The following is a 24,066-nucleotide window of genomic DNA, read 5'->3' as shown; positions in this document are numbered from 1 at the left end:
GCCTCTAAATTGCATAAAAACTAGTGAATGGGCACTGGTGATCATCTATTACAGTTTTTCGGGCATAAAATCAAGTCCAAAGAGCAGCTGTATTCATCTGCCAATATGCTGTAGTCCTACACAGCTTAGAGAACAAAAGAAGACAAGATCCTTGGACAAATGGGATGAAACCTGTTGAACTGCACATTCATTTCGTGTCATACAACCAATTTTTCCCAAAATGAGAGAGAGGTTTTCTAAATACTGTAGGATTTCCTCTGCTTCTCAGGACAGGCCGGCACAAATTATTACAAGATTACTGATGTCACGCACATGACCGTAGTTGATGCATCTAATGCAGAAATATTGGTTCTAATGTCAACACCGCAGCGCTGTTTGTCATAGGGACACTCCACACCACTTAACAGAGCTGTCACCAGGAAATGTTCAAGTCAATTATTAGTGGGAAGAAAGGACATTACAAGCTGATTCCTGCAGATAAGTATGCATACATGGATGCAAATTGTAAAACTGCTGTGCAATCATCTTTAGTTTCATGCAGTGTCATTGCTGTAAAACACATGCAACTGTTACGAAGATGAACTGCCCTCTCTCCTTCTTTATCTATGAGAGCAAATAAGTTTCATGCAACAAACGTCAATTTGTGCTTACTTTTGTTTTGATGACGCACCAACGGTGGACACTGGCAGAGTCCTTGGACTTCAGTTCCCTGTTAACCATCCTGCATTAAACGACAAAGAGAACAATCTTTAAAATGTTCAGCCTGATAGATATTTTACTTCACTTACTGCTGTCTGCTAGAAGATTATAAGTCTAGACTTGAATGATCCTGTGTGCTGACTCTGCTAAAGTTGAATATCTTTGGTTTGAATCTTTGAATATCAGGTTTGATCTGTTACAGTGAGCATTAGCATGGGAAACTGGTCAGCTATGACATCACTTCAATTCCTAAGGCGCGATTGGTGGAGGTAAGACCATAAAAGCTTTATTTTTGTGCTAAGAAAGCATCATCTGATAAATGCAATAAGAGGGGAAATGAATATAAACTTACACACTTTATAGTGACACTGACCCAAATCTTCCTTAATACCCATAATCTTGTTTATATTGAATACCAATGTGAAGGCTGAAATGATCACCTGTGTGTATTGCGAGATATACTTAATGCTCTCTTTATTAAAAAACATGCTAATCTTCTGAAGCACAGTGCTCCTGTGAGAAACTGCCCCAAGGTTTTCTAGTTCAGTCAATTTTCTGTGCCAACCACACAGCGAGGAATTCAGTTACTAGGCCACAAGTTTAGTTTTTTTTAAGACATTGAATACATTTGTTGATTTTTGCATGCCAGCTAATGATATAAAGATTCATGAATAATGTTCGGATATAGCTGAAGGCTAATGGATCAATCCTTAGTTACAGAAACCGGGCCATTACTGAGGTCCCAATCCTGCTTTATTACCCTTATGGCTGTGAGCAGAGCACTTAACCATAAGTTGGTCCTGCGGGTCTGCCCTCATTTCATATAGGTAACAATAAGATCTAGTGTGCTATTTGTTGAAAAGGGTGATAATTATTGAATTCATTGTAAGTACTGCTAAAATCTAGGACATGGATGGTTATCAGAGGCATATTTAGAGAATGAGCAAATGAGAGCAACACTACATATGCTCTCTCAGGCAAAATGCATTATCATATATAGTAGGCCTACTCAAATTCTGCAAGCTTGAACAGGAAAGATGGGAGGCTACAGTATAAAATCCACCATAACAATTTTGGTGTTGTGAAACTGATCACTAGAAGTTTAAGATGTATATGTTATATTTTAAGCTTATGATACTGTATGGAAAAAGAGATCTCCTAAATGCAACGCAACAGTGATTTGCCTTCTGGAGTAATCTATTTGAATGGACAAACAATCTCCATACTAAAAAGATAAACAGCATTGAACTAAATCCCATATTGTGATTGGACTTGAAATGGTCAATTGGCAAATCAAAATCCTTCACACTATCTTCCCCTCAACATTAATGATGTTTATACTGAACAAAACTGCACAATCAACTGTCTAAAAAAGGCTCACTGATTAACTCAAAGATTCATATGACGTCACAGCAGTGTCAATATGTATTTTGTGTAGTGAGTTGGGGGAGAGAGTTAGTGAAGGACAGGCAGAATGGAGAGTGTTTTTAAGAATGAAAGATAGTTATCTGTGAACTTAATTTAAGCTATTATTAACTAAATGCTCTGCAAGCTCAGTCGGATTGATTGAAGTGTTTACATGAAGGCTTTTCAGACCGATTGAGCCATCAATCTGCATGTTAACATATCAACGAGTCATTTACTAAACTCAAAAACAGACAAAGTAGCTGGCAATATTGTGCTTAAAATGTAAGTTCCTAAAACTTTAAGGTTGTATCAGTGATTTCAGGCCCAAAAACAATTGGTTTCACCAACCACTCAAAACCAAAACAAATAGTGTTCCAACCAATCACCGACAGGAGGTGGGTGTTGTGAGGTTTTGAGCCAGCTTCTTCTTCAGCTCCGACTTCTCGTGCAGCCGTGCACGAGCACAAAACCTCACAACACCCTCCCCCTGTCGGTGATTGGTTGGAACACTATTTGTTTTGGTTTTGAGTGGTTGGTGAAACCAATTGTTTTTGTGTGCAGATCTCAGAGCCTAGGCTGCCAACAGAGACGCGTTTTTTTGACGGCATGCTTATGGGGCGGGCAGCTAGTGGATCGTTAGGAAAGATTAGATGAATGTGATAAAAAAATTTGGGGCCTGAAATCACTGATACAACCTTTAAAGAGTTAGCTCACCCAAAAATGTACTCACCTTCACAACGTTCCAAACCCGTAAGACTTTCGTCTTCGGAACGCAAATGATCTTTTTGATGAAACCTGAGAGCTTTTTGTCCCTGAATTAAACCTGTTCATCATATAAATCGATCGAGTCTCTTCAGAAAATTTGGACTAAACTGCTTAATTCATATGGATTAGTTTTACGATCTCTTTATGAACTTTTTGAAGTGTCAAAGTGATAGTTGCGTAGCTGTCAATGGAGGGACAGAAAGCTCTTAGATTTCAACAAACAGTTAATTTGTGTTCCGAAGATTACTTGATTTTGTCCATGGGGAATTGGTTGGGTCGCTGGATGGTTGTGGTTTGCTATTGCTGTGATGTCATGTGAGTGACCGGTTTTCCCGCCCTCCTGCCAGTAAATATCTGCAAGAGAGAGAGAGGAATTAAAGATTACAAGGGCTCACGAGTTAAATAAAAATACTGATGTGCATGGATTGTTTATTTATAATTTATTATAATTACTGCAATATTCTAGCCTGGCTAACGTCAGACCTAGTCTCATTGAGACGTGGTCTGGGAACCACATGTTCATTTTCTCGTATTTGAGGCGTGGTTTACGAATGCCCAGAGCCGTTTATTGGGCGCTACGAATGTCTATCAAATGCGCCTGTACGTAGCTCATAGCCAATCGTTTCAATTATACCAGATGACGTATGTAGAGCGACAGAAATTCGACGAGGAAGAAGACGAAATAAACTTGCGTTCTAAACTACTTAGAACACTATCTAAGGCTGCATCGAAAGGTAACTTCGCGTCTGCTGCCATGTTGGATCCATAGATATAAACAAACTGCTTCGGTGTGTCGCATAGACGTCGTCATCGTCTTGCTGCTCCCTCCCCGTTCTGTGATTGGTCCCCTAGCTGAGGCGAAAATCTGGTCCATGGTGTCCAGGCTGCCTAGCAGCGTGAATAAAATCGCGCTGCGCGCAAGGCAGCATGGGGAAACCCAGGCTAGCAATATTCCATTAAAAAATAAAAAATACAAATTTTGATTTCATGGTGACTTTAAAACCACCCCCTACCTGATACTCCCATTCTCCAGTCATTTCTGAAATTAATTCTTGAAATTCTTGAGACTTGAAAACATCTTTTGTACAACTAGATAGCGTGTCAACATGCCCCACATACAAGTCGAGTTGTATCTTTCTTCCTGGCCAGAAATGTTCGGCTTTTTTGTATCCTGGATTTCAAACATCACCTCTGGAGTTAAACATAATTGCATTTATTTTAAGAAAATGACATACATGTTCTATACACTCACACGAATACCCTAATACTTTTAGCGTACAGATATAAACAATACCGATGATGATTACATTTCCTTAGCTAAAATCACGATGAAACGTGTTTGGAACGGGCTTTAGGACCCTGCAGCGAGACACGCACTGAGCGAAGCAGCGCAGAGACCTGACGGTGAATCACTACAGATGACGGGAGGAGCCATATCCCTATCAACCCGGATTCAAAGAAGCGCACCGTTTATATCAATACTTGAAATATTATTGTGTTTAAATTAACATCATAACACACGTTCAGCATGACACTAAGAAGTATTTCTGTACCCCGATAAGCTGCACGCGCCAGAGGTGTGGTGGTCAGAGATGGAGCACATCAGAATGCCAAAGGTAATGTCCAGCATCCATGATACAATGATTCCCTTTACATGCCATGAACCACACATCTCCATGCATTGCTTCCACATGTTTCATCATTTGTAATTTGAGGTTTTATACTTGTAAATGGATTCATTTACTGGACTCAATGAAATCAGCACAGTCACTGAGACAAATGTTCAAGGGGGAAAAAAGTAAAGGCCTACATCTGATCAGTTATAATTTAAAGTAAATTACTGAAAAGCCATATTCACATAAGGAATGAGTTTTGCTATTTTATGCCAATTGATCCCAGATGATTTAAACACAGTATCACCACAGGGCAGAGGGATGCTCACAATTATGTTTGTGGTATGGTACTTTATAGTGCAGCATCACTAATACTAATGTCTAATTCAGAGGCTTTCAAACTGGGGTCCAGGGACCCCCAGGAGGGATTAGAGATTAATTGGTCAGGTATTAATCTATTAAATATATGAAATTAGATTAAAATAAATAAGAATTATCATTATTATAAATTTAAATTAAATAAGCAAATAAATAATAAATGTTTACATTACTATAGTGAGTACAAATAATAATAATAATAATAATAATGTAACTTAGTAGAAATTCATTTTAAATCTATAATATTTATTTTCCAGTGTATAATTTGGCCATCTATAAAAGATAGATGATTTTTAATATTTTAGGATGGGAGTTCCTCACATGAGGGTGATCATATATGGGGGTCTGTGGCATCGAAAACCCCTGGTCTAATTAACTTGGTTATATATTGCAGGTTGAAAATGTCTGGTTAGTGGATAGAAGTTCCTCTCGAAGAACTCAAGTGGGCACGCTCTACCTGACAGCCACACACACTATCTTTGTAGGTAAAGGACCTGAGAACAGAAATGAGCTGTGGGTAAGTGCTTGCCATGTCAAATGTATTAACTAATGCCATTGATATTTGCGGTTTATCATCATTGTCAAGTATTTCTGTGCTTAACCGTCTTATAAGTACAATAACCGACACAGTATGCTTGTTTTTCACAGGTTCTTCACAGTTTAGTGTGTAATGTTGTAAAGCATAAAGCATCTCAGAGTGGATACCCTTTATTAATCCACTGCAAGAACTTTCAGGTCATACAGTTTATTATTCCTCAAGAGAGCGACTGCCATGATGTTTACATTTCACTTTCACGTCTGTCCAGACCAGGTGGGTCACTTTGCATACATTAAGAATATAATGTCAGTGTATTCCATTCTGCATACGAGTGCACTATTCTATACCATTCTGTAGTGTGTGCGTAGTGCGTTCACACTGAATATTCTTAAAAGAAAAAGGCCCGGATGATGCACTTACTTAACCGGAAAAACGAAGTGTGGACACTTCACGCACTCAACTGCTGCAACTTTCCTAATGTACCGGAGGGGGAAAGGCTGTCAGACTCCGATACTGGATTACAAATTAACCTTTTAAAATTCATACACAGCACCAGGGCTGGACAATTCTGGCCTTCAAGATCCATTTTCCTGCAGAGTTTAGCTCTAACCTTATTCAGACTCACCTGAAAGTAGCTTTTTACATTTACATTTACATTTAGTCATTTAGCAGACGCTTTTATCCAAAGCGACTTACAAATTAGGACTAAATAAAGCGAGTCATCATGAAGAGGCAAAAACAACAACAACGCAAGAAGTGCTCAGAATACAAAGTTCAGGCATTATTCAGAGTAGCATAAGTCTGATAAGTGATGTTTCAAAGGTTTTTTTTTATTTATTTTTTTTTATGAGGTTAAGTGCTCACGGAAGAGATGGGTTTTCAGCTGTTTTTTGAATGTTGCCAGTGATTCTGCATTCCGGATGAGGCCGGGGAGAGCGTTCCACCAGCATGGAGCTGTGAATGAGAATGTTCTGGAAAGTGATTTTGTGGCTCTCTGCGATGGAACCACGAGACGTGGTTTTTAGTAATCCTGAAGACTTTGATTAGCTGGTTCAGGTGTTTTTGGTTAGGGTTGGAGTTAAACTATGCAGGAACATGGCATGGGTCTCAAGTGCCAGAGTTGCCCAGCCCTGCACTACACGGTTGAGTACTTAGTGCAAGAATAGGCAACGTCGGTCCTGGAGTGCCATTGTCCTGCAGAGTTTAGCTCCAACCCAAATTAAACACCTGAACTAGTTAATCACGTACTTACTAGGCATACTAGAAACTTCAGGTGTGTTGAAGCAAGGGTGAGCTAAACTCTACAGGACCGAGTTTGGACACCCCCTGGTATTAGTGCATTTGGGACACAACTTCTTATTGAAATATTGTTGCAGACAAATCAGCATTTGAATGTTTAATATACCCCTGGCTTCACAGACATGTCTGAAGCCTAGTCCCAGACTAAAATACATGTTTGAGCTATTTTAACTGAAAGCAACTTGCACTGAAATATCTTAGAAGCCACGTTTAATTGAACCAAGGCCTAATCCTGGTTTAATCTAAAGCCCTGTCTGTAAAACCGGGCCATAATGTTCAAAACAAATTATAGTTCTTCAATACACTTTTCTATATTTTAGTGTACATGGACATTTTGTCATGTTGTTTTCCCCTTGTCTTGCAGAAAAATATGAAGAGTTGTATTGTTTTTCCTTCAATCCTAATGCTGACAAAGCTGAACGGGAGCACTCATGGGACTTTTTAGATATGAAGGCTGAATACAGTCGAATGGGACTTCCAAATAAGCAATGGCATGTCACCCCCATCAACCGAGAGTACAGAGTCAGTGTATCACCCACCAGCACAATGTAAACACAATCAGTATATTGTATATTTTTGTTTTTATAACTTTTCTTTTTGTGACGCAGGTGTGTGATACTTACCCATCTGACTTGTTTGTGCCTAAATCCGTCACCCTCCCTGTCATCGTAGGGAGCTCTAAGTTTCGTAGCAGAGGTCGATTTCCCACGTTGTCATACTACTGCAAGGAAAATCATGTAAGTCTGCCTCCATCTGGCACATTCTCTCTGCAGTCTTAGCATTCATCGGCCCCTTTTAATGAGGCTGTGGAGAATTTTATCCTTTCTTTCATATGTCCTTGCCTGCCAAATACTTAGTCATCAGATTGAGGATGCGAGTTCAAGGTTCAAGAACATAGTGTTCTTGAGACTTGAGTGCTCGGTATATACATTTTTTTTTTAAAAAACCCCAAGAAGAACCATAAATGTGATGCAGCTTGATTTAGTATTAAACTCCAGCTTAGTATGATTTCTTTACAAAGAAAGTGCTTATTTTGTTTTTTTGAATTACAATATAATGGATATTTTAAAAGCATGGTCAAGCCCCCTCTGTACCCTCTTGGGTTCGGCACTCTGTTAAAAGACATTTCATTGAGGTCAAATATTCCCCTTGGATTCTCTGTTTTTTCTTTTGGACACATGAATTCAAACCACATGGAGAAGCTTGTGACCTCCACATAAGGATCATAATGGTGAGGCCCTAAGGGGTCAGTTGCAGTTTAATAATCCACCCCCCATTCATGGTTCATTAACCCCAAAATATGATTAGAACAATGTCTAAAAATGTAATATTGCAAGCTCAGACTTTTATGAGGCCAGGGCCAAATTCTCATGAAATACCCATTCCACTGAGAGAACATTGTAATCTTCTGTTCTTTAAGTTTAATTTATTAATCAACTGTGAAATGATCAGGCTGGGAATTACTCTGAGGCCGTACGATAGCTTTATTTAAAGTATTAAAATATAATTTTGATTTTCAAATTATTCAAATTGAAATGTATAATTTTATATGGAATTCCTTTCTATGGAAGTTTGTTTCCACCACAGTCAGAATAGTGAGATATAATCTCGCAAATCTGAGAAAAAGTTTGGGTTTTTTTTCTCAGAATTGGACTTTATAACTCGTAATTTTGAATTTATATCTCACAATTCTGAGAATAGAAGTTAAAATTGCGAATTGATATAAATGCGATTCTGACATTTTTCTAGAAATTGCGAGTTTATATCTCGCAATTCTGACTTTTTTCTCACAATTGCGTAGAATGTAAACTTTATATTGTGAAAAATAAAAATAAAATGTAAACTTGCTATTGTGAGAAAAAAAATCGCTTTTTTTTTTGTATTCCATGGTAGAAACAAGCTTCTATACCTTTACTTTTGTTCTTCAAGCTGAATTTATATATTGAGCATAAAAGAATCAGGCTGGGAATTACTTTGAAGTCAGATGATAGTTGCGTTTTTACTAGACTAGTTTATGGAATGTCATTTTTAATTAATTAAATTTAATTATGTATTTGTATACATACTACTAATAAAATTAAAATATATATTTCATGTATGTATTTATTTATGTGAATATTTGTATTGGTTTATTTAAGCCATTTTGCACACTAAAATCAACACTGAACCACTTAGTCTTGTCCTACACTAACATGAAGAACTATTGAGTAGTTTTCCGTGTTTTTTGGTCATGTCTTATCTTGACACCAACTCACATGATGTCTTTCCTTTAGGCCACAATATGTCGCAGCAGTCAGCCTCTTTCTGGCTTCAGTGCTCGCTGCCTGGAGGATGAGCAAATGCTGCAGGCCATCATGAAGTCTAATCCTGGCAGCAGATTCATGTATGTTGTGGACACCAGACCCAAGGTCAGTCCGCTTAATATCAGTATACGATGGACCCGATATCAGAATTACACATGAAAGACACTGTACGTGAGAATCTCATGTATTTCCAGCTGAACGCAATGGCAAATCGAGCTGCGGGGAAAGGCTACGAAAATGAGGACAACTACTGCAACATCAAATTCCAGTTCATCGGCATTGAAAACATCCATGTGATGAGGAACAGTCTGCAGAAACTCATAGAGGGTATTGTCTCCATCTTATTAAGTGAGAAAATGAATTGACCCATGTTAACCAGTGTGTTAGATCCAAAGATCCTTCTGTTGAACCAGCTTGAACCAGTATATAACAGCTCCCCTTCAATTTTATGGGAGATCTTAAGACCACTTAGCGTTTTATCATCTATAATAAAGATGTTCTGCAATGGAGCCGTAGATTGTACCACAGGAGAGTTTCTTGGCAAAGCAGATAGTGTACTAGGGGTGCTTTGAATCCATCTGGCTTTTATTCCTCGCCTATTTTTGTTTTGTTGACTTGACGATTGGGGACCTTTTTCCCCCTGATTTAGAAAAGGAGGGCGTGAGAATGATATCGTCTAGTGTTGAAGAAATAATAACGGCACTGGGTGTGATAGCTTTTTGACCCGTAAAACATTAGGGAGTCATCTGGTCGAATAATCTTGTAGGCTTCCAGCAGAGACTGTTTGAGATCTCATAACAGCATGCTTGATTCTTCCTAGAAATACAGTCAATTTGGTCCCTGCCACCAAGAGTGAGCAGGTTTGTCAGTATACTGGCTTCAGCGGCTGTCATCTGGAGTGTTCTCATGGGACGTCACCAGCCCTTAAATACTCTTATCACATTTGAACTGTTGACATATCAAAGCTTACAGTGCTCACAGGGAATGTTTATGTTGGTTTGGAGAACAAGAATCAATGCTACTTATAGAAATACAAATTTATTTGGTTGTCATAATAACTAATGAGCCATAAGACAGAACTGTCATCAGGTCAATTTATCAGCAGTGCATATTTCAAGTAACATAAATAAAGAGGACACTTTTGTTAGTCACTAGCTTTCTTTGCGAAGCCAAAGTAAATATTGACCACTTCAAAATTCCTCATACTGTAAATTCTCAATAAAGCTCCTGGTTTTCATCATCGTCTTTTCACAGGATCGTATATAAACTTTTGTGGTGAATTTGTCTGGATCTTCTCAAAGTGTCTTTTTTTCTTTTCTTTTTTAGTTTCTGCACTGCGTTCTCCCACCATGAGAGAATTTCTCTTGGGGCTTGAAAATTCAGACTGGTTAAGACACATCAAATCGATCATGGAAGCTGGAATCTTCATATCTAAGGTAAAAGATCTCTTTGAGAGTCAGCCCATGCATGAGCTCTTGCTCCGGTACTAATTTCATATTCTTACGTGACACGCACACAGGCCGTGGCAGAGGAAGGGGTCAGTGTCCTGGTTCATTGCTCTGATGGCTGGGATAGGACGGCTCAGGTTTGCTCTGTGGCCAGTGTGCTTCTGGACCCGTACTACAGGACCCTCAAGGGACTCATGGTAAACGGCAGCATGCACATTTTTTATTGAAGTCACTGAGTTCACAGTGTAAGAAGAGGCATAACTGACAGGCTGCCCATGAGTCTTGCTCATTTAATCATAAGGATCGACTCAAGCCAGATCTCTGCTGGAGAGGTTTCATTCAATAGTTTAGAGAATCATCTCTTACTTAGAAATTTACCTTCATATGGGGTCAATTTAAAAAGAAAAACATAATTTCTAGTCTGTCTGGGAATACTATCTCATTTCCTGATACACTAGCAGTAAGTCTGTGCAGATGCACAAGCACCATCAAACGGAATTGCAAAAATATTGCATGTTCTCAAACAGGTTTCCCATGCTGTTCCTCTGCCTGTTATTGATCAGCTAAACAAGATGGTCAGAACGCTTAAACAAATAGATCAATGTTCTGCTAGCGCTACAGTGTTTGCACTTTTTGAGAAATGACTTATAGTTGTCTCTGCTTATGAAACTGGGATATAAAGACTTTTAACACCGGAAAGTGACATTTTACCTTTAAACTGTTCTCAAGTACACAGTAAAATATTGAAATGTTATTACAAATTAAAATAATTGTTTTCTATTTTGATATATATTAAAAATGTAACTTATTCCCATGATGGCAAAGCTGAATTTTCAGCACCATTACTTCAGTCTTCAGTGTCACATGATCCTTCAGAAATCACTTTCTCAAGTGCTCAAGAAACATTTCTTATTATCACTGTTGAAAACGGTTGCTGCTTAATGTTTTTGTGGAAACCTAATATGGCTCAATATTCTTAAATGTATGGAAAGTTCAAAAGAACAGCGTTTATTTAAAATGGACATCTTTTGTAACATTATACAGTGAGGAAAATAAGTATTTGAACACCCTGCTATTTTGCAAGTTCTCCCACTTGAAAATCATGGAGGGGTCTGAAATTGTCATTGTAGGTTAAACAATTAAAGTTTAACAGTCCACTGTGAGAGACATAATCTAAAAAAAATAATCCAGAAATCACAATATATGATTTTTTAACTATTTATTTGTATGATACAGCTGCAAATAAGTATTTGAACACCTGTCTATCAGCTAGAATTCTGACCCTCAAAGACCTGTTAGTCTGCCTTTAAAATGTCCACCTCCACTCCATTTATTATCCTAAATTAGATGCACCTGTTTGAGGTCGTTAGCTGCATAAAGACACCTGTCCACCCCATACAATCAGTAAGAATCCAACTACTAACATGGCCAAGACCAAAGAGCTGTCCAAAGACACTAGAGACAAAATTGTACACCTCCACAAGGCTGGAAAGGGCTACGGGGAAATTGCCAAGCAGCTTGGTGAAAAAAGGTCCACTGCTGGAGCAATCATTAGAAAATGGAAGAAGCTAAACATGACTGTCAATCTCCCTTGGACTGGGGCTCCATGCAAGATCTCACCTCGTGGGGTCTCAATGATCCTAAGAAAGGTGAGAAATCAGCCCAGAACTACACGGGAGGAGCTGGTCAATGACCTGAAAAGAGCTGGGACCACCGTTCCCAAGGTTACTGTTGGTAATACACTAAGACGTCATGGTTTGAAATCATGCATGGCACGGAAGGTTCCCCTGCTTAAACCAGCACATGTCAAGGCCCGTCTTAAGTTTGCCAATGACCATTTGGATGATCCAGAGGAGTCATGGGAGAAAGTCATGTGGTCAGATGAGACCAAAATAGAACTTTTTGGTCATAATTCCACTAAACGTGTTTGGAGGAAGAAGAATGATGAGTACCATCCCAAGAACACCATCCCTACTGTGAAGCATGGGGGTGGTAGCATCATGCTTTGGGGGTGTTTTTCTGCACATGGGACAGGGCGACTGCACTGTATTAAGGAGAGGATGACCGGGGCCATGTATTGCGAGATTTTGAGGAACAAGCTCCTTCCCTCAGTTAGAGCATTGAAGATGGGTCGAGGCTGGGTCTTCCAACATGACAATGACCCGAAGCACACAGCCAGAATAACCAAGGAGTGGCTCTGTAAGAAGCATATCAAGGTTCTGGCGTGGCCTAGCCAGTCTCCAGACCTAAACCCAATAGAGAATCTTTGGAGGGAGCTCAAACTCCGTGTTTCTCAGCGACAGCCCAGAAACCTGACTGATCTAGAGAAGATCTGTGTGGAGGAGTGGGCCAAAATCCCTCCTGCAGTGTGTGCAAACCTGGTGAAAAACTACAGGAAACGTTTGACCTCTGTAATTGCAAACAAAGGCTACTGTACCAAATATTAACATTGATTTTCTCAGGTGTTCAAATACTTATTTGCAGCTGTATCATACAAATAAATAGGTAAAAAATCATACATTGTGATTTCTGGATTTTTTTTTTTAGATTATGTCTCTCACAGTGGACATGCACCTACGATGACAATTTCAGACCCCTCCATGATTTCTAAGTGGGAGAACTTGCAAAATAGCAGGCAAATACTTATTTTCCTCACTGTAAATGAGTTTACTGTCACGTTTGATTAGTTTAATGTTTCCTTGCTCAATATAAGTATTACTTTCTTTAAAACAAATTCTGACTGACCCCAATTTTTTTTTTTTACAATAGTGTAAGTAAAACCTTGTTTTATTTTATGTGCAGGTGCTGATTGAGAAAGACTGGGTTTCATTTGGACACAAGTTTTCACACAGGTAGGACTTCAGTCAGGTTTTCTGATGTACTAGATGCGATTGCTCATTCTAAATGTAATTTACTTCATGGCGTTTCAGATGCGGTCATCTAGATGGAGAAGCCAAGGAAGTGTCACCTGTTATAGACCAGTTCCTGGAATGTGTATGGCAGTTTATGGATCAGTTTCCCTGTTCTTTTGAGTACAATGAGAAGTTTCTAATCAGCATCCACAACCACGTTTACTCCTGTCACTATGGCAACTTCATTTGTAACAGCCAGAAGGAGAGGAAAGATCTGTGGTAATTGCCCTGTGTGTTTGAGACATGAATGAAAAACTTGATTTTTATTGTTAAAATTTGGGGTATAGTAGATGTTAAAACTCTCTGCATGTGTTTTTTTTTTCTTTCTTTTTTTTCTGTAGCATCAAAGAGAAAACCCATTCCATATGGCCTCATTTATGGGAGAACAAACTGGACTTCATGAACCCTCTGTATAAACCCGATCAGAGCCAGAATCAGAGACTTCTAAGGCCCAGTACTGCCCCCTTCTGTTTTAAGTATGTCAGAACATTTTTTTTCCCTTTATGTATAGGCTTTGTCTCACTATTTTGACCTGACAATCCATTTTCCCTTTCTTGATTCTCTTTCTCATGCATTTTTTTTCTTTAGTCCTAAGCACATATACATTTTTAAAAATCACCACAGAAGAAATTGTTAAATGATATATGCTATTTGTTTAACAGCAAAAATGGTTTGTCTTTTCTGTGTTTAGATACTGGAGAAGGCTGTATAATCGATTTGATCGTGAGTTGCACCCACGTCAGTCTGAGCTGGATTGTTTGATGACTATAAAAGAGGAAACACAGCAACTTGAGGAAGAACTGGCTGTCTATGAGCAGGTACAACATTTTTATCATTTTACTTTTGAATTACAATAAAATTGTGCAAAGACCATGTCGTTTACTTAATATGCATGTTCTACAAATGCAGAGTTTTTATTCGCACAATGTTTGCCATCTTAACTTTAGTGATCAAACATTTTACCTTTGCAGAAACTGGCTGTTCTGGGTAAGGAGCGTGCAAAAACGCTTTACATGCGGAAGGGTTTGTTGGACGGCAAACAACAGACGCTTTGGTCTTTACCTTTAGATGCAAGCCTGGTCAATACTCCTCAGGATTACATTGGTGGCTTTATAGGTGCTGCTCCCAATGTTTTCACCTTACAACAAGGAGAGAGAGAGAGCGCAGAGTTTAGCCTGTTTGGAGACAAACCAAAAAGCTCTGATGCTGACAATAGTGACCAGGAGTCAGGAGTGGCAGATTTCAGCTCCCATTCTTCTGGTGAAGAGTCCTTGCCAAGTGAGGACAGTGTGAAGGATCCTGACTCAGATGAGACTGGCCCCAACAAAGCATGAACAAATGCGACAGTTTGCAAAATGAGAAAGCTTTAGCGTCTAAGAATGTGATCAAGATCATTTCAGATTATGCAAAGATATTGGACTTTGTGGACATGTGTCTCATGCGTATGGCACTACAGAAGCATGTCTTTCTGTCTGAAAGTGTATTACGGGTGTACTATGTAAAGAGTGATGTTTTATTCTAGTATATATATATAATTTCTCATTGGCATGAAATCTTTCAAAACATTAAATGCATGAACAATAAATGATCTCATTTGAATTTTTTTGCACTTTATGCACTTGAATAACGTGAATATATGCATTAAACTTCAGTTTATTGTGAAATTAAAATGATATTAATATCTTTAAGTGTGCTTAGATGTTTGAAAACAAATTCAAAGAATCAAAAGAAACCATACCAAATAAGATAGGTTGTATTAAATGCAGAATTTGTTTTATACATATATATATAAATACTTGTTACATGATGTGATATTTATTACATCATGCTTTTGGTAATTTAAGAAATTAATATTATTGCAAATAATTTTGAAGGATGGAGACAATATGTTGGTCAGTTTAGATCCATATTGCAAATTTGCTCACCAATTTTAAAGTCTTGACACAAGGTTTGGTCTCAAAACAACAGTTGATTGTGATTTATTTATACACACACACACACACACACGTATATATATATATATATATATATATATATATATATATATACACACACACTCACCTAAAGGATTATGAGGAACACCATACTAATACTGTGTTTGACCCCCTTTTGCCTTCAGAACTGCCTTAATTCTACGTGGCATTGATTCAACAAGGTGCTGAAAGCATTCTTTAGAAATGTTGGCCCATATTGATAGGATTGCATCTTGCAGTTGATGGAGATTTGTGGGATGCACATCCAGGGCACGAAGCTCCCGTTCCACCACATCCCAAAGATGCTCTATTGGGTTGAGATCTGGTGACTGTGGGGGCCATTTTAGTACAGTGAACTCATTGTCATGTTCAAGAAACCAATTTGAAATGATTCGAGCTTTGTGACATGGTGCATTATCCTGCTGGAAGTAGCCATCAGAGGATGGGTACATGGTGGTCATAAAGGGATGGACATGGTCAGAAACAATGCTCAGGTAGGCCGTGGCATTTAAACGATGCCCAATTGGCACTAAGGGGCCTAAAGTGTGCCAAGAAAACATCCCCCACAACATTACACCACCACCACCAGCCTGCACAGTGGTAACAAGGCATGATGGATCCATGTTCTCATTCTGTTTACGCCAAATTCTGACTCTACCATCTGAATGTCTCAACAGAAATCGAGACTCATCAGACCAGGCAACATTTTTCCAGTCTTCAACTGTCCAATTTTGGTGAGCTCGTGCAAATTGTAGCCTCTTTTTCCTATTTGTAGTGGAGATGAGTGGTACCCGGTGGGGTCTTCTGCTGTTGTAGCCCATCCGCCTCAAGGTTGTGCGTGTTGTGGCTTCACAAATGCTTTGCTGCATACCTCGGTTGTAACGAGTGGTTATTTCAGTCAAAGTTGCTCTTCTATCAGCTTGAATCAGTCGGCCCATTCTCCTCTGACCTCTAGCATCAACAAGGCATTTTCGCCCACAGGACTGCCGCATACTGGATGTTTTTCCCTTTTCACACCATTCTTTGTAAACCCTAGAAATGGTTGTGCGTGAAAATCCCAGTAACTGAGCAGATTGTGAAATACTCAGACCGGCCCGTCTGGCACCAACAACCATGCCACGCTCAAAATTGCTTATATCACCTTTCTTTCCCATTCTGACATTCAGTTTGGAGTTCAGGAGATTGTCTTGACCAGGACCACACCCCTAAATGCATTGAAGCAACTGCCATGTGATTGGTTGATTAGATAATTGCATTAATGAGAAATTGAACAGGTGTTCCTAATAATCCTTTAGGTGAGTGTATATATATCCACTAAATGAATATTATTTTACTTAAATTTCACTTAACTGAAACCAATTAGTTAATCCCTTAGAGTTATTTTTTATTGCAAGAAAGATCACAACATTTACAAGCAAATAAAATATAAACTTTTTTTTCTAAGATATATTCTATTCTAAAATATTTTAAGAGAAATAGCTTACTACAACAGCCTACATGAAATTCTGAAAAGAACTAAAGCCTTAGTTCACCCAAAATGAAAATTTTCTCATTACTTACCCTCAAGTTGTTCCAAACCTGTATGAGTTTCTTTCTTCTGCTGAACACAAATGACGATATTTTGAAGAATGTTTGTAACCAAACAGTTGACGGTAGCCATTGACTTCCATAATAAGAAAAAAGATTACTATGGAAGTCAATGGCTACATTAACTGTCTGGTTTACAAGTATTCTTCAAAATATCTTCTTTTGTGTTCAGCAGAAGAAAGAAACTCGTACAGGTTTGGAACAACTTGAGGGTGAGTAAAATATGATAAAGTGTTTATTTTGAAAGGGGTGGTATAATGCGCTTTTCACAAGATGTAAAAGAAGTCTTTGATGTCCCCAGAGTGTGTATATGAAGTTTTAGCTCAAAATATCCCACAGATATTTTTATATAGGGGTGAATTCAGGTAGATTGGGACACTTTTTTCCGGTCATCTCAAAGGCAAAAAGTGTCCCAATCAACCTGAATTCACCCATGTTAAAATTGTCACTTTTTGAGGGTAAGCAAAAACGCACCGTTTTTGTGTCTGTCCCTTTAAACGCAAATGAGCTGCTGCTCCAGGCACAGAGGGCGGAGCTTCAACAGCTTGCACTCACACAGACATGCACTGTAAAATTTCAGGGGGGCGGGGTTTATGTACATTTTTATTTACTGGAGGAATGTTTTGTAGTCCCTACCAGCCGTTTGTTGTAGTCCTTAAAAAGCAATTTCTTTAAAATAAAATATCTCCCTTTTCTTTGAACTTTGAGCGTTATGCAGATGTTGTTTATGCTCAAACAGCAACATGACACCCTAACTAAAGTTAGAAAAGTGAAATCATAATCAACCACCCCTTTAAGTATCTAACCATTGAAGATTCGTACAAAAAATATTTTTTATATATATATAGTTCTTTAGAGAATTCAACCTTTAAAAGAGCTATTTCTTTGAAAATGTACATATACAAATGTGCATATACATAATACAAATGTAAAACCCCACAATGAGTTCAAAGGTTACGCCTTGTCGTCTTGTCGTGACGTCACGCCGAAGCGCTGTGATGTAGTTTCAGAGGTGGCAGCTGGTTGTTGATATCGGTGTTAGCCCAATAAAACTATATAAAAGTATAGAGCAAGGTCCCAGTCCTTTCTAAACAAGGTGATTGTGTATTACTGAAGCAGTATAGGCTTTAAGTGTTACTACCTTGTTTGAGGAAAGGTAAGTCCTGACAGAGAAAGTGAACTTTGATCATAATATCAGGACAAACTTTTGTGGCTAGGCTAATAGCTAACATGCTAGCCACATACACAAATAAACACTCACCCCGACACCAAACAGCATCATTTACATCTTACAAAGAAAGATTATTTACACAAACCTCCAAAAGCTGACTGTAGACATGATTTCAGGACGTTTGCGGGTTTGTTTAGTTGTTTAGCAGATGTTGTGCTAGCTGGTGCTGCTAACCTGTCAACTTACAACAACTGACTTGATAGCTTAAGGACATATAATAGGTTATAAAGGCACTTTAATGTGCATGTATGTTCAAAAGCATTTTCTGGCACACGACCAATCTTCCTACTGGTTTTGTTGGCATATTGAAGTGAATGCTGCTCCTGTTAGCCTGCGACCGTTTTGACTCATCTGGTACTTGTAATGTTTAGGCACATTACAACAGGTTTTTTTGTGTGTGAGTGATATGAGTATGTCTGAATCATTATCTGTTCAGTGTTGTCATGAAGCAAGAATAGTAGAGGAGTGGTCATGTTTACTAAGTAAAGTCTAAAGTGAAGTATTGCAGAAAGTCTCCCTCTGTTTATAGTCCTCATAATGCTGTTGGGGATAAGGAGGATACACTCATGTAACACCTAGTTTGAAGTCAGTAAACAACACATGGCTAATGATTTGCCAAAGTGAATCAGCCAGGGCATGACATAATCTACAGACACATACAGTGGATATAAGTTTGAAAATGTATACAAACCTGTAGTTATTGACCATTGCAGAAAATACAATTTAGGTACAAGTAAATTGTCTCAAGTTACCAAGTTGTCTGTTTATACTGTGTGTGCATATTTGCATATTGTTTATTTTATACACTATTCATGTTTATCGTGTAGTGACAATAAAGTGATTTGATATAAAATGTCCTGATTGTCTGATTGTGATGTGATTATATATATATTTTTCAGGTAAAAAGAGGGAACAAGCGACTATTATTTCATGAGTATATCCCCTGGGGAGTGTTTTTTTGGTTTTGATGCCGTGAACCTGAGAGTGGAACTATGCCCGCAGCCACTGTGGATCATAGCCAAAGAATATGTGAGGTTTGGTCCAGCAACCTGGATGAGGAGATGAAGAGGATCCGACAGGTGACTCGAAAATTCAGCTATGTGGCAATGGTGAGTTTGAAGCATTACATTTTTATTTAAATCAGTCCAGTTTCGTTTTTCTGTGATCTAGGACTGACCGTCTGCCTTGTCAATTTGCAAGTTATGAAATCAGATCCAAATGTTGAGACAGTGCAGTTAATATCTGGTATGTCTACATCAGTTGCCATAGTAATGACTTGAGTGTCAGCCTGATGGCAAGAGACGTGCAAGAGTCAATGTCATTGTGAAAAGAAAGGATGTACTGTAAAAAGTGGTAACCTGCAATTGTTACCTTAAAGAGCTGTGTTTTTTGGAAGCTTGTTTTGCCACAGAATAAAAAAAGAAAAAAAAGTTAATTGCGACTTTTTATCTCACAGTTCTGACTTTTTTATCAGAATTGTGAGATATTAACTCAAATTGCGAGAAATAAAGTCAGAATTGTAACTGACTTTTTTCTGCAATTCTGACTTTTTCTCGCAATTGCGTGTTTATATCTATCGATTTTGATTTATTTCATCAGAATTGCAAATGTATATCTCGCATTTCTGACTTTATAACACGCAATTGTGAGTTTATATTACTCAAAATTGTGAGTTTATATCACGCAATTCTGAGAAAAAAAGTCCAAATTGTTTATATCACGCAATTCTGAGAAAATCACAATTGTGAGTTTATTTCACACAATTCTGAGAAAAAATTGTGTTTATCACACAATTCTGAGAAAGTCACAATTGTAAGTTTAGCCTATATCACGCAATTCTGAGAGAAAAAAGTCACTATTGTGAGAATTGCAAGATATAAACTCGCAATTGCGAGCAAAAAGTCAGAATTGTGAGAAAAAAGCCACAATTACCTTTTTTATTGTTAATTCAGCGGCGGAAACAAGCTTTCATAGTTTTTTACTTGATTAAACCAATACAATTTATTTTGTTGGTTTAGGTTGATTCAGCAATACTAAATAATATTTTTGACTTGAACAAAACCAGTTAATTTATGTTAGATATTATAATTTTTAGGTTACCATTTTTTTTTCAGTATGGCAAAAACTGGACATTTTAACTCATGAGGCGCATCAGACAACAAAAAAGGTAAAATGCCAAAACCGCTTGTTTGTTCGCTCGTTCATGAATTATTCAATACACAATGAACGATTTGAGCAGCATGAGTGAAATCAGATAAAGCTGCTCTTTGGGAATGACATTAGTCACATCGCTTCATAAATGATTAAAAAAAAATTTAACTAATTTGAAATCCAATCTGACACTTCCAGGGTTGTTATTGTTAACTAAAATTAAAACTGTTCAAAATAATTTTCGGCAATTGAAAAAAAGTTTAAACAAAATAAAATATCAATATTAGATGGAAAAACCTTAGTGCTTAAACTTAAAAAACGTACGAAAATTAAAAATGTTGCTTTGGCAACTAACTGAAATAAGTTGAAGTGCTAAAATGACAAATACTAATGATAATAATGATAAAAAATATATTTTTATTTCAAAAAAAAAAAGTCAGATATGCCAAACGTCATTTATTTTCTGGTCCTTTTTTTTTTTTGATCATGCACTATAAATATACAAGTAACCATACCACTCATAATGTGTTTTGTTGCATTTGTAGGACACAGAGTTTCCAGGTGTTGTTGCAAGACCAATCGGAGAATTCAGAAGCAATGCAGATTACCAGTATCAGCTGCTGCGGTGTAATGTTGACTTGTTGAAGATCATCCAGCTTGGCCTTACATTTATGAACGAAGATGGCGAATACCCACCAGGAACGTCAACGTGGCAGTTCAACTTCAAATTTAACCTCACGTAAGCATTGCACTTTGTAATTAAAGAGGTATTGCACTCATATTCAACAACAAAGCATCAATCCATGATCTCTCTTAAATGTGCATGTTGAAGACGTATGACAAGATGACTTTTCTTGTCTTCAGGTGTAACCATAGCCATCAGTGTGATTCTTTATGAAAGCAGGACATACTGTCTTTTGCAGGGAAGACATGTATGCACAGGATTCCATTGAGCTGCTCACTTCGTCAGGTATCCAGTTTAAGAAGCATGAGGAGGAGGGTATTGAGACACTGTACTTTGCTGAGCTGCTTATGACCTCAGGTGTGGTGCTTTGTGAGGGGGTCAAGTGGCTCTCATTCCATAGGTAATCTCACAGTAATAATATTCACATACTGAAATCAATACAGTGTTTCAGTGGAGAACTCCATTAAAATTGAAAGATTCTTGACAGCTTGAGAAAATGTACAGTACTGTAAAAAAAAAATGTGTGAAGTCTAAAACTGTGACTAAAACTATACGCCTCTATTTTCAAACTAATTGTTGTGTCTCTTCCAAACAGTGGCTATGACTTTGGGTACCTGATTAAAATTTTGTCCAACTCGAAATTGCCAGAGGAAGAGGTTGACTTCTTCGAGGTTCTTCGTTTATTTTTTCCCATCATTTATGATGTGAAATACCTCATGAAGAGCTGTAAGAACTTGAAGGTATTTTAGCGTTTGGAAATGTGCATGAGGATGTTGTCATTAGAAATACAGGGCCTACAAAGTATTCATGACTGTGGACTTTTTCCTCAGTGTTTTACAGCATTGAATCATGCTGTTTTCTTTTCTTTTCCTTTTTTTTCCCCCTTTTGTGTGTGTGTCCATTGATCAACAGAAAGAAGACTCAAAAACATATCTGGCAAAAAGACGGCGTGATCTGCAATAATCAGTTATTTATTTTTTAAATTTATATAGATTACTATTCAGTATTGATCAGTGTTATTTTAGTATTTGTTTATATCCTGTTATTTTTGAGTTGGCTTTTGTTTATAATTTTAGTTTGTTTTAGTGTTATTTCTTTTTATCTTTAATGTATTTTTATTTCAGTTTTAGTAATTGTAGCGCTTAAATATTTTATTTCAGTGCCTAAAAATGTTTTTTTTTTTTTTTTTTATATATATATATATATATATATATAGTTTAAGCAAACCTAAGACTGTAATCGCGGTCAAAGGTTATCTACTAAATACTTGCATAGTTATAGTTAAACAATTTTTTTTTCACTTTGACATTTTTGTTTTTTGTTGATCAGTACATAAAGCCAAATCAAATTTTCTGTGGTTCAGTGTTATCGTAAAACAATAAAACGTGAGTGAGTGAGCATGTATAGCCATTGCAGGATCACACCACTGTCATCACTGCAGGGGTTACTTTCATTTGTAGCAGTGTGTGTGAATAGAAGGAATCTGTGTCTGATTTCCATCATGTGATGTGCAGGGTGGTCTGCAGGAGGTGGCAGAGCAGCTTGAATTGGAGAGAATTGGACCTCAGCATCAGGCAGGGTCTGACTCGCTCCTCACAGGAATGGCTTTCTTCAAGATGAGAGAGGTGTGCCTTCATCCACGCTTGTTAAATATCACAAAAAGTGGCACTGGATTCAGCATTTGTACTGACTGTAACATCATTGTCGTTGCAGATGTTTTTTGAGGATCACATTGATGATGCCAAGTATTGTGGTCACTTGTATGGACTGGGTTCAGGCTCATCCTATGTCCAGAACGGCACCGGAAATGCCTACGAGGAGGAGGCAAACAAGCAGCAGTCATGACACAAGAATCCCTCACCATAAAGAACCTCATATACAGGGCTCAAAACATGGGTTTTTAGTTGTTGTTTTGTTTTCCATGAGCGATTTCATAGGAATTTGCACTTTAAAGCTCCCATCCAACAGAAGAAAAAAAAAAAAACGTCTTCCCTTTGTTGCCTTCTCTGGGTTAAATCTTTTCACACGATGTTCATCTTTTATGGTTAAGGAAGAGGAACCGTTTGGTGTTTGAGTTTCTCCCCCCCCCCCCCCCCCACACAGCTCAGCCTTAATATTAAGCTACTTTTTATGTTCTTCTTTTTTATCGTTAATTTATTGGATTCGTTTCCTCTCGTGTACGGTTGCATAATTCATTGACTGATTTGGCGAGTACACCAGTCACTTACTGTACGTGAACTGTCATTCCCTGATTACTGTACTCTCACACTTCGCAATAGCTTTAGACAGATGGAGGATCTCACAGACACAGGTAAATACAGGCACTTAATTGTAAAGCGAAGCCTCGCACTGATTTTACTCTTTATGTTGGGTTAGCACAGATTTTACCACACGAGTAAATTAAGAGTGATGATGTAACTGCCACTATTTAAGTGAACTGAGGACACCTCATACTTCTGCATCAAAATTGTCTTTCCATTTTCATTTTTAAAAGAAATGTAAAGGTTTTGTAGTATTTTAGTATCAAAAAGTTCAAAGCCTTTTATTCATTTAATATAAGAAATAATGACTCTTAAAGGGAATCTTATCCAACTCAAGTACTCAGTATCAGTGGAATTAGTTTTACTTGTAGTGCTGGTTTTCTGAATGGTGCACATTTTGTGCTGTTTGGGGTTTTCTCCTCATTTTCCTCTTTATTCTGTTTTTGTATTGTATTGCTTTACAATTCTGTGTTGCCTAGATCTGCTGTATGTACTGAAAGATATTTGAATAAATGCTGTGTTAACTAATCTGAGCTTATATAGACATGTGAATCGCATGAACACAGCTTTTCTTTTTCTTTACTTTTCTTTGAATGTGTGATTTGGTGAATAATGATTCTGGTAGCTCTTAACCTCCCTCCTCCTGTTTGTCATCTTGATGTGTACAGTATCCACAATGGTATTATGCAATATAGAGTGACTGTTTTTAGAGCTTTTGGAAATAAAAGCCTGATTTTTCTAACATTTCTAACTGAAGTCTGTTCAGACATATGCTGTATTAAGGTTTGATTGCACAATTCCTAAAGTACAGTTACT

General features: G+C 37.8%; 2 protein-coding genes across 10 annotated transcripts; both read left to right on the top strand.

The window, feature by feature from the left end:
• Nucleotides 1-687: 687 nt before the first annotated feature.
• mtmr7a (myotubularin related protein 7a) lies at nt 688-14,947 on the top strand. 2 transcript variants are annotated; one of them, XM_084430904.1, is made up of 15 exons: nt 688-968; nt 4,189-4,487; nt 5,257-5,379; nt 5,511-5,673; nt 7,064-7,221; nt 7,308-7,436; nt 8,973-9,107; nt 9,197-9,329; nt 10,329-10,438; nt 10,522-10,647; nt 13,253-13,302; nt 13,381-13,581; nt 13,704-13,838; nt 14,054-14,180; nt 14,334-14,947. In XM_084430904.1, exons 2-15 carry the CDS (start codon nt 4,464-4,466, stop codon nt 14,694-14,696), a joined length of 1,977 nt encoding a protein of 658 aa, XP_084287030.1. In that variant the 5' UTR covers nt 688-968; nt 4,189-4,463; the 3' UTR covers nt 14,697-14,947. The 2 variants fall into 2 exon arrangements, with proteins under 2 accessions (XP_084287030.1, XP_084287031.1); XM_084430905.1 differs by having other exon boundaries at nt 698-968; nt 4,434-4,487.
• A 2,946-nt stretch (nt 14,948-17,893) lies between these two features.
• Nucleotides 17,894-23,994, top strand: cnot7 (CCR4-NOT transcription complex, subunit 7). Of its 8 annotated transcripts, none has more exons than XM_084430915.1 (8): nt 17,905-18,018; nt 19,053-19,262; nt 20,249-20,320; nt 20,850-21,043; nt 21,169-21,389; nt 21,585-21,729; nt 22,504-22,614; nt 22,703-23,994. In XM_084430915.1, the coding sequence occupies exons 5-8, from the start codon at nt 21,199-21,201 to the stop codon at nt 22,832-22,834; spliced, it is 579 nt and encodes a 192-aa protein (XP_084287041.1). In that variant the 5' UTR covers nt 17,905-18,018; nt 19,053-19,262; nt 20,249-20,320; nt 20,850-21,043; nt 21,169-21,198; the 3' UTR covers nt 22,835-23,994. The 8 variants fall into 8 exon arrangements, with proteins under 8 accessions (XP_084287037.1, XP_084287041.1, XP_084287039.1 ...); XM_084430913.1 differs by having other exon boundaries at nt 17,910-18,078; nt 20,268-20,320; XM_084430908.1 differs by having other exon boundaries at nt 17,910-18,078; nt 21,228-21,389.
• The last annotated feature ends 72 nt before the right edge of the window (nt 23,995-24,066 follow it).

This window comes from Rutilus rutilus (assembly GCF_951802725.1).
Source record: "Rutilus rutilus genome assembly, chromosome: 14".
NCBI lineage: Eukaryota > Metazoa > Chordata > Actinopteri > Cypriniformes > Leuciscidae > Rutilus > Rutilus rutilus.
This window is presented reverse-complemented; position numbering and strand designations above follow the sequence as displayed.